Here is a 10,747-nt window from a genome sequence, read left to right as displayed (position 1 = left end):
CTATTCATATGAGGTTAATTTTGTCCAACATGCCTTTTACTTGAATGTGTTGGCTGTTGAATATATTTGTGCAGATTTACGTATATATATTTTGTTGAAATGAGCCCTTATCAGTAATGTGGGTTGGCGTTTTTCCGAAATCCCTTTGTTGGCCCTCTGGGCTGGATTTGGCCCGAGATCCGTCTTGAGACCTAACCCTACAAGGCAGGCCCGACCACGCCTAGATGATTCTGCCACTACAAGTAAGATACATATTGAACTGGCTTAGAGAGAGAGACTTGCTTTCGCCAAAAAGAAGAAGAAGAAAAGATTAAAGCAATATGATCATCACTTTTAATCATGTCGCTTTGTTTTTCATGGATTCAAAAGGCACAAATGTCTCTGCCTTTTGGACGAAATAATAGGGAAAGCAGTCCCTGTTACTCTCTTTCCCCTGGCAGGTGTGGGTGATATTAGTAATATGAATATGATGCATTTGACCCAGTCCCAAAAGCAAACCAATAAGAGAGAGAGAGAGAGAGAGAGAGAGAGAGAGAGAGAGAGAGAGAGAGAGAGAGAGAGAGAGAGAGAGAGAGAGAGAGAGAGAGAGAGAGAGAGAGAGCCAATAAATTTTTTTTTGGTACTAAAACCTTCAAATCCTTACTAGTGAGGTCTCCAGCTAATGTAGAGCTTTTTCGATCAGTTACTCTATTTTGGTCTTTATGAACTACTGAGAGAGAGAGAGCCAATAATTTTTTTTGGTCTTTATGAGCTACTGGTAATAGAGAGAGAGAGAGAGAGAGAGAGAGAGAGAGAGAGAGAGAGAGAGAGAGCCAATAAATTTTTATTTTTTTTTGGTAATAAAACCTTAAAATCCTTACTAGTGAGGTCTCCAGCTAATGTAGAGCTTTTTCGATCAGTTCCTCTATTTTGGTCTTTATGAGCTACTGGTAATACAAATGCAACTTTCGTGTTTTTGCATAAAATGGTTTGGGATTCTTGACTTTTGCAGAATCAATCTAAATCAAAATTCGGTTGTGTGACATAATGCCAATCCATGGCTTTCCTGGAAAAGGACTTAAACAAATGATATTCGCGTTCAAGTTCCTTGTAGTAAACTGCAACTTTCTTTTTCTTTACTCTCCTGTAGACGGACATAAAAATTCGACCATGAGACGGAATGCAATTAAGGAGGGCGAATCTTTTCCGGCTTTAATGGTCTTGGCTAGCAGACGGTGAGATTAGTTCCTCAAGAATTAACATAGGTGTGCGTGAATTGGCTCCAACTCCCTAAGTCATCAGAAAAAGAGGGGGCGAATCTATACTTGAAAATGTGATCACAATTAAGATAGTCATAGTATAGGTTTAGATCGAGGCAGCAATCGCTAATTGTTAATGAAAGGCTAATGCTTGCTCATTTTTTTTTCTCACCAAAAGGCATATAAATTAGTACGTAACAAATAGGAAAACGTAGCCTAAGTAAGCTTATTAGATTATCAATGGGCATCACTTTCACAATATGGCCATCCCTTGTTCTTTTACCCTTTATTTTTTTAGGATGGCCCACGTACACAAGTTCTATATATGGTTCGTGAGCCTTGCAAGTGAATGATAAAGTAGTACTTTTTTGTGGCTTGTACCAGAGCGTTTACTTGCTTCAGAACAGATAACTTGTGAACATATTTATAACAGACACATGATATAAACCATGCATGGCAATAAATTAAGGAGGTTGACACTCTTTGCCTCAGCTCTATGCAGGGGCGGCGGCACATGGATACAAGGAAGAGTGGCCGATTTCAGTGGTTGTCAAATTTTTATAGGGATATATATAATTTTTACCCCATTTTTACCAATTAATTTGACCCCAAATTTTCATAGGAATAAGTATGATTTAGCTATTTTGATCCCACATAAAATCTCTAAATTAACCCAACTTGTTTTAAGTATATAGAAATCTTAAGCGCTCTCTTCTTTTTGAGAGTTAATAGTGCTAGAAATGAGACTATCATATATTATTTTTCAAATATAACAAGTCTTTTGGGGCCAATTATGAGGCAAAAATGAATTATTAAGGCATATCGATCTTATAATTAACCTTTTAATTTAGTTATTTTTGGACTTGTGCTCAGAAAAAATATATTGCATATGAATCTAATTTTTGACCCCACTAACCAAAATTCCTGGCTCCACCCCTGGCTCTATGACTATGCTAAAAAAAAGCTAGAGAGAGAGTCAAAGGTGCATGAGAGAACACCGATCATATTTTTATGAGAGAAAATTAGAGAGAGAAGGCCCGGCCCGGCCCGGCCAAAAGATTTTGGAGGTTTCAAGCGAGATATGAAAATGGAGCCTCTTATGCTTTTATATATAATAAATTGGTTGTCCAACATGACAAGCAAGACTACCTTGTAGCATGGTGGCACGCATGCTTTGAGCCTGGTTTTTGGAGTCCTAGAATGCAAATTCGAGTTTCACCGCCTTCAATTTGAACAATTTTTTCGCAGAATTTCAAAAAAGCAGCTCGAAATAATGATGCCGCCATGAATCCTCTAGGCTGAAGGGCATATATGTTACCACCCCGCTACATTCTCTTTTCTAAAAAATGTTTGACATACATAATATTTAATCTATTTCAATATTTTGGGGCTCAATAATTGGGTCCAAACGGGAGGCCCTAGACGGTTGCTTGGTGGGCCTATGCCTAGGGCCATCCTTGGAGAAGACAGACCGGTGATCATCATGGCTTTAGAGGTCGCCTGCGTGGACTCTCATGAAGTTTCTTACGTAACTTTTACATATATCATATATGGTAGTAGAATCTTCACAATGTGTTTTGAGGGAGAAAACTATAAAGTACGATAAAAATAGGGAAATGATAATGACAAAACTATTGAGAGGGGGAATGAAAAATACTAATGGAGCTAGGTCCAACTTTTTTTGAGTTTTTTTTTTTTTCCTTTTAAGTCCCAAATATTGTGTTAATTTGCTTAAGCTCGTCAAGCATACTTCCAAGTTTTGTATTAACAATGCTGCTTGCATGCGTAATTTTTTTAACACGGAAGGGTAATAGAGTAATTTCACTTATCACCTCCACTAGGTAATTGCTAATTAAGAAGGGGTATGAGGACCCTCTTAAACACACACACTCACATACATTTAACCCAAACTCTCGATGTGAGAGCCACTTGTATGCTTATTTACATACACATTAACATAAAATGAGGATCCCACATAGGGCGTTATATTGTGAGAGAATGACATATCTCGTAAAACGAAAAATAAGTACTTCAAAAATAAAAATCTTAGCGGAACATGGCCTAAGTAACAAACAATATAAACGAACGAGCTTTTCAAAAAGTGTTTTTTTTTTTTTTTTGCCTCTTAAATAGGAGGAGGTGTTGTTAATGACAAAATTGTTATGCATAAAACCATTATACCATGTGCAAGGTATAAGGTTTTTATGCACTAAAATTTTGACATAAATAAAAATAATTTTGACATTATCATTTTTCAACTCATTCTATATATATATATATATTCGGACAGATGTATGCAATAGGTGCGTATCTATTTCTGAGAGGAAAAGAAAAAGGGAAAAAAGAATACTCCAAAAAGGCGCCATCTAAAAAGAGCACAGGGACATCACTCTGTGTCATCATTTCTTTTCTTTTTAAACTCAGATGTTCATGTTTGCTCGCGTGCACTTCAACTATTTTTTTAGAATTTAATTCTTCTGTCAATTAGCCAGAGCTTTGGTACAATTAAAATCGAAGCAAAATTTCTGTACGAACTTGCATCATAAGAGTTAATATAACGAATTTTTTTTGAACTTGTTCGTTAATTTAAAGCTTTCACCACCAACCAACCTATTGGGTTGTCTGCGTGATTGTAATCATTTCGGCCCGGAGTGCACACGGCAATCCCTCTCTCTCTCTGCTGTTTCCTCGCTTTCGCAATTAATGCACCATCTGTTTTCTACTACTCCAGTACTACAACCACTACTAGAACATCTCTCTCTCTCTCTCTCTCTCTCTCTCTCTCTCTCTCAGAATAGCCAAACCCAGAACATGGAATCGTGAATAAACTCAAGGTAATTGTGTTTGAAATTCGAACTCACTTTTCCACGCTATGCGACTCATGATGAAAATGGTTTGCTTTTTTTTGTTGTTTTTTTTTTGTCTCAATAGCTTCCTTCCTATGAATTTCGCGAATGTAATAAAGTCCTGTAATGTTAATTTACCTTACGATCTTTTGCAAATTTTTTTATAACTCAAGTATTCGGATCAGCTTACATCTGCGAGAGCAGCTCCACCCTCTGTAAAGGATGATCACTCGAACACCCAAACTATGTAGTAGTAATTTTAATTTAGCTTGATTTGTACACCCAATTTTCTCACTCTTGAACACCCATTCCAAGGAAAATTGATCACCCAGCCCACAAATTATGAAAACTCATTGGGTGCGATTGTAATATCTTATAGTATTTGTTTTGCTTCTTCTTTTTTTTTGATGGCATAGCTGATATTAATTGGTAATATTTTTTGTTCATTTAGTCGGTAACATTTTTTGTTCATTTAGTTGTGTTCTAGATTTTTTGAAGCCGCCACTGTGTCCGCCTCAACTGAGGGGACCAATGTGACTTTTCACTAGCAGGGCCAAATTACATTAGAGATCTTTTGTGATTTTTTTTATATGTACATGTTTCTGAATTTGCTATTTATTGCACTGAACTTGTTTAATGTTTATATATGTTTTTAATGGTGAAAGATCTCTCTCTGGGCATTTTGATCATTCGGTTTCTGTTTCTCCATCCACGCTCTGTTTGGTTGCCAAGAAACAGAAGGTATATGGGGAATGAAATCAAAACAGGTTTCCTTGTGAATTTTACTTTACTTTATTTGTTCGTTTGATTTCGAGCTTTGGGCTGTGATTTGGATGCTAATTAACAAGGCAAACTTGAGTTTTTTGGTGTTTAAAAAAAAAAAAAAATTTGTTTTAGGGCATCCCAAACAATGTCTTAACTTCGGCCTGCGGTTTTTCAGGCTCAGTTTATTTTCCAGGAAAATATGAAAACAAGAATGTTGTGGTTGGAACATAAACTTTCTTGTTATTTTCTTGGTACAGGATATTAGTAAGTTAGTATTTGTTAGATTACAACGAGGGCCAACCTCTTGTCCATAAGAGTCAAACCCTAGATCTCGCGCTCCAAATGAGCGCTACACGACCATCGGGCCAAACCCCAAGGTCAATTTTCTTGGTATTCAGTTATCAAGAAAGTTGTGGAACTCATCTTCAACTTTTCTAAGGAAAACACTTTCTTGCAAAATTGATATCGTGCAAAAAAAGAAGAAATTCTAGATTTTCCGTAAATTTCTCTGTCAACAGAACCCAAAGGAAAACAGATTTCGTTTTCCTGTGCTTCACCCCACTTACCTTGCGAATATATTTCTCACACAACATTCCCGAAAACCAAACGGTTTCTTTTGAACTTCTTATGATTTCAAATGTAGTTTCAATCAGCAACCAAGTTGATTCACTGAATCTTGGAATTATCTTTCACTTTCTGCACAAGGAAGACACTTTTACTTGATCTCTGGTCCAGCTTTTCCTTGTCTGCTTTGACAAAATCCGTTCCTTTGCTTTGTCTTTTTTCTGCTTTACCTTCTTTACTTTTTGATATGCTCCGGAGAGGGAAAATCGTGTTTGAATAAATGTTCTCTCTTTTGGGAGATTGAATTCAGGTGAAGGTTGAAATCTTGCCTGGCTTTAGAAGATTCTCCCTTAAAGTCTAAGTTTGTGGGTAAGTCTAAGACATATCTCTGCACTTTACGCACACTTTTTACTTAATGTGAATAAAAGCTTCATTTGATATGAATCATGGGCAAACGCAGCTCTAAGCATAATTCGAGTAAAAGAGTCATTAGTTATGGTATAGAGGTAAATTTAAGCGACACGAAGGAGCCTTGTAAAGTTTGAGTAAACAAAAGAGTCTCCCTCGATTTTAGTCTTAAGCTCGTTTTCGTAGAAGTTTCAAATAAAGAAGTGGAGGGGGATTTGGGGAGGTTTTTCACTCAAATTTAACTACCAATGTATGTGGCATGGTGTAACGTTTCTTAATCAAAAACATTATGGGGATAAGTTTTTTATGTGGAGAGAGAGAGAGAGAGAGAGAGAGAGAGAGAGAGAGAGAGAGAGAGAGAGAGAGAGAGAGTGTAATGTTTTTAATGCTAAAATTTGGGATTTTTTAAACTTAGCTACTGGGTAATTTTCTACTCACCTTGAGTGTGTGGAATGGCGTCATTGGCAAACGATTTTTTTTTTTGGTTCTGTTTGACACCTTAGTGGGTATCCTGTTTTCTGGTTTTCTATTGGTTTGAGACTTTGAGTTCTGTAGATGTTATTTTCTGTCTTCTTCATTTGGAGTATTATATTGGCATTTGCTGATTTTCTGTCTTCTTTATCTTTGTATTATTGTAACTACCGATAATCATCCTGCCTGATTTAAATAATAAAGATTCGCGTTGAAGGACAAACAATCTACTCAGCCTTGTGTGTTTGTCATATTCCTTCACATGCCTTTTTTTTTTCTTCTGGCCCAGATGTGTTTTCTTGACTTGTTGAGTTTCCATCCATAATGTTGTAGCCTTTCTATCCGCATATATGATAAACAACGCGATTAATTGATTCTATTCTTACTTGGTTTAGCTGGTTTCGTTATGATTGACGCCGGCTCCAGTGGATTGGCATTTGACTTTGACAACCTGTTCCAAGATTCCTATTCTATGTTCCAAACTGCCCTGTAATCTTTAGTGTTTGGGAATCTTTGGTTTCTTCGGTCTTGTGGTGGTTGGACAGTTCAACCTGATCTATACTATCTGATCAAGAGGAGCCTTCTTGTGCATTTGTTTCAATCTGAGGAAATGGGGGGTTGTTTCTCAACTAGTAGTCAGAGTAGTTGCAGTAGCACGAGCAACGGAGAGATTATTTCTCCCTCTTGTCTACCCCTCCGGTTTTTCAGTAGAAACAGAAATCGGAAAACATATTCCGACCATGTCACCACGTTGCAGCATCTGTCCTCCATTCCTAACCGGAGATTCACAAATGGGAAGAGCCGAACTTCTTGTGTATTCACACAGCAAGGGCGCAAGGGTATAAACCAGGATGCAATGATTGTGTGGGAAGTAAGTTCTATTCTTCTGTTCTGTACATGCCATTTGTCGTTGTTGGGATTTGGGAGCTGCTTTCTTAATCTTTGAAAATTTCTGCAGGATTTCATGCCAGAAGATGTGACTTTCTGTGGTGTATTTGATGGCCACGGTCCACACGGCCATCTTGTTGCACGGAAAGTAAGGGAGGCATTGCCTGTGAAACTATTGTCATTCTTGAATTCTTCCGAATTGAAGCAAAATGGGTCTAGCACTAGTTGTTGCTCGGGGAATCATAAATCAGATGGAGGTGATCGTGAACAGGGTGGCTCTAAAGATGATAAGGTGGATTTGCTATGGAGAGAAGCTTTTCTGAAATCATATAAAGCCATGGACAAGGAGCTTAGGTCCCACCCTAACTTGGACTCCTTTTGCAGTGGTAGCACCGCTGTAACCATAGTGAAGCAGGTATGGCAGAAGTACTACTACCAAGAGTTCCGTTTCGTTTTCCATTTTGTTGCTTCTTATCGAATTTCATCATGTTTGATGTTTGAATGCAAGGGTTCAAACCTTTACATGGGAAACATTGGGGATTCTCGGGCGATCTTGGGATCTATGGACAGTAACAATTCCATGGTGGCAACTCAATTGACTGTTGATCTGAAGCCCGATTTGCCAAGTATGTTTTAGTAATCAATCTATCGCTGGGTTGTTGCTTCTGATGTCCTTGTTGTGTCGGTCTAATTTAGCTATTTATTTACAGGGGAAGCTGAAAGGATTAAACGGTGTAGAGGAAGGGTCTTCGCATTGCAAGATGAGCCTGAAGTGCCAAGAGTTTGGCTGCCATTTGATGATGCACCTGGCTTAGCAATGGCTCGGGCATTTGGAGACTTCTGCTTAAAGGAGTATGGGGTGATCTCTATTCCGGAATTCTCCCACTGGAGTCTTACGGAACGAGATAAGTTCATTGTTCTTGCTTCTGATGGGGTAAGATTTCTCCACTAATGTGTCATTATATGTATTGAAATTAGTTCCAAAGATTGTAATAATTTTGTAGAGGGTTAACATAGCCAGTGAAACTGACTAAGTATGAAATTACCTAGGCATTGCACACAAGAAGCGTGGATAATCGTCCACGATTTGCGTTTCATCTTGGACATTTTCTTGACACTCTTAAGTCAATCAACAACACTTCAGGGGCGCTAAGGCAACACTTGAGAGCACGATTTAGTTATTTAAATTTGGTGACGGTAAGGAAGAGAAATTCCAAGGAATTGGTTTTTCCTACTTCGGTTCCTAATGGAAAAGGAGGACCAAGCATCTGGGTCTGATTATCCATACGAAACCAAGCATATGGACGTGCATTTGGAGAGTTGTTATTTTTTGGTTCAGAAAACAATGTCATGCATTTGGGAATATGAGTTGCTTAATGGGACTGATCTTCCACAAACTAGTTTGAGGTTCCAAATTTTGTGTTGATATGGCATGGTTGGAGAAATTAAAGTGAAACCTTCACAAGGGTTTGATTAGGAAAGCATGTATGGATAGCTCGTGTGTTGTTTAAACAGATCATTCTTGTAGAAGGAATGTCACAGATTTTCCCACATCCTTCGACAGAGCTCAATGGAAACAATGGATTCATGTAGCCGATCCCTATTGATTGGGACTTAAGGCTCTGTTTGGTTTGGTAATTTTTCACCCATGACATTGAATCTCGAACCTTCAGTACCCTTGTCAGTATGAACTACCACTGGTATCCAATCTGGAAGCCAAATTCGTTGTGTATTCTTTCTAGAGTGCACTCTCATTTGGATACATTAGACTAGACTCTTGTCATCATAGAATCACACATGGAAGAACTTGGTCTTATATTTGTCCGCACCTGTCAATCAAGCGGTTCTTCGGAATATTTCATCCACCCCACTAGACTTGGTCATTGTGTGACTCTGAATCCTTCATTGATAGTATTTGTTTACAACGTTGACGTGCTAAATTTTATCGGTTACTTATCATTCTGAAGAAGGAGTATACAGTCATTCATGTGTTATTTTAATCTCCTCTACTCTCGAACTGTTGCTCTTCACTGTTGCCATTTGGCTGCTATTCTCGTAGATTGAATCATTCAAAATGCAACGCCTAGCGTTTTATACTTCCTGATGACGCGGGATTTATCTCATAACAATGCAAATACCAAGAGAGAGTTGGAAAACTCTACAAATCTTCAATTTGCCGTTAGAGTTCATGGTGAATGGTATGGATGGTCAAGTCCCTTTTCTTCTCTTAAATTTTCAACATTGTATCGAACAATGAGCGATGACAAAAGAGAGAGAGCATACTCGATTCATGGAGACTTCCCGTACCAACAAAGGTATATGAACCCCCTGTGGAAGCTCTCACATTATTGTTCTAAAATGGACCCTGCAGTTTGAGAAACTGCTGTAATCATGTTGACGGGTTCGAAGGGCCACACATCATAGATGCAGCAAGTACATTTAAGCTGCATTACTTAAGGCGGTGATGTAACCCTTGGCAATGTATTCTAAATTTTCGCATCTCAAATATCCTAATCTTTGCTATTAAAAAATGGAAATTGATTTTCGCGCTCAACTTTTTACTGATGGCATCCCACTTTTAACTAGTAACTTCATAAATAAAGTGGAGCACTATCAATAAAAAGTGGAGCGCAAATATCAAAATCCTAAAAAATATCCTAATCTTAAAGTTAAACACCACTTTAGTTTTTCAGTTATCTCTGTTGTGTTGTTGCAGGTTTGGGATGTATTAAGTAACGATGATGTGGTTAAGACGGTATCATTTGCTCCAACCCGGTCCTCAGCTGCAAGACTCTTGGTCGAGGCAGCAGCGCGCGAATGGAAAACCAAATACCCAACATCCAAAATAGACGACTGCGCAGTAGTTTGCTTATTTTTGGACGGGAAAATCGACTCTGAATCCGATTACGAGGAACAAGGGCTCTCTTCCGCGACTCTCCCAAGCAATCATTGCGGGAATGCAGCGGAATCAGATGACGGCCAGAACTCCGAGCCATCTTTGCAGAGAAATTTCACAGTCCGGTCGTCCGAAGAAAGCGATCACTACAAACAAACACCAACAGGAGAAAATGGGGAAACGGAAGCCGTGGTTGGTGAAGAACAGAGTTGGTCGGGTCTGGAAGGTGTTACGCGAGTCAACTCGCTTGTTCAACTTCCCAGATTTCCTGAGGAAAGACCAAAAACTTGAGCTTTTGTAATTTATGGGAAACTGCTGGATTAGCAGTCTTTTTTTCAACCTCACAAAATCCAGGCAATTGGAGCTTGTTTGTACTGGTGGCATTCTGTTGAAAGCTAGAGAAAGTGTTTTGCTATTGCTTCATTTTACTAGTTCTCATTGCAGAAAAAAAACAGGGTAGCCCTTGTACAAAGTTTGTGTGGCTTGAAGGATTTGGTGGCAAAGGGAAGGATTTAGGTAAAAAAAAATTCCTTTCACATGCATGTTGATAAAAGTTGTGTATTGGGTAGACCTGGAGGTTGATAATCGACCCGGAACCCTGCAGTGAGCAAAGTCACTACAGGGTTGCAGCGAGCATTTTAGCTGTCTATATCAACAATCAACTGTCCGGA

General features: G+C 38.5%; 1 protein-coding gene across 4 annotated transcripts; it reads left to right on the top strand.

The window, feature by feature from the left end:
* The first annotated feature begins 3,841 nt into the window (after positions 1-3,841).
* LOC131321974 (probable protein phosphatase 2C 52) lies at positions 3,842-10,499 on the top strand. 4 transcript variants are annotated; one of them, XM_058353045.1, is made up of 7 exons: positions 3,842-4,072; positions 5,724-5,782; positions 6,688-7,163; positions 7,251-7,595; positions 7,689-7,806; positions 7,891-8,114; positions 9,897-10,499. In XM_058353045.1, exons 3-7 carry the CDS (start codon positions 6,903-6,905, stop codon positions 10,365-10,367), a joined length of 1,419 nt encoding a protein of 472 aa, XP_058209028.1. In that variant the 5' UTR covers positions 3,842-4,072; positions 5,724-5,782; positions 6,688-6,902; the 3' UTR covers positions 10,368-10,499. The 4 variants fall into 4 exon arrangements, with proteins under 4 accessions (XP_058209028.1, XP_058209025.1, XP_058209026.1 ...); XM_058353042.1 differs by lacking the exon at positions 5,724-5,782; XM_058353043.1 differs by lacking the exons at positions 3,842-4,072; positions 5,724-5,782 and adding an exon at positions 4,744-4,825.
* The last annotated feature ends 248 nt before the right edge of the window (positions 10,500-10,747 follow it).

Source organism: Rhododendron vialii, chromosome 4a (genome assembly GCF_030253575.1).
Source record: "Rhododendron vialii isolate Sample 1 chromosome 4a, ASM3025357v1".
Lineage (NCBI taxonomy): Eukaryota > Viridiplantae > Streptophyta > Magnoliopsida > Ericales > Ericaceae > Rhododendron > Rhododendron vialii.
The sequence above is the reverse complement of the archived record's forward strand: the minus strand, read 5'-3'. Positions and strand labels throughout refer to the sequence as shown.

Coding starts and splice junctions, on each gene's coding strand:
- LOC131321974 (XM_058353042.1), top strand. CDS start 6,903: ATGGGGGGTTGTTTCTCAACTAGTAGTCAGAGTAGTTGCAGTAGCACG. Junction 7,164..7,250: donor ATGCAATGATTGTGTGGGAA/GTAAGTTCTATT, acceptor AAATTTCTGCAG/GATTTCATGCCAGAAGATGT. Junction 7,596..7,688: donor CTGTAACCATAGTGAAGCAG/GTATGGCAGAAG, acceptor TTTGAATGCAAG/GGTTCAAACCTTTACATGGG.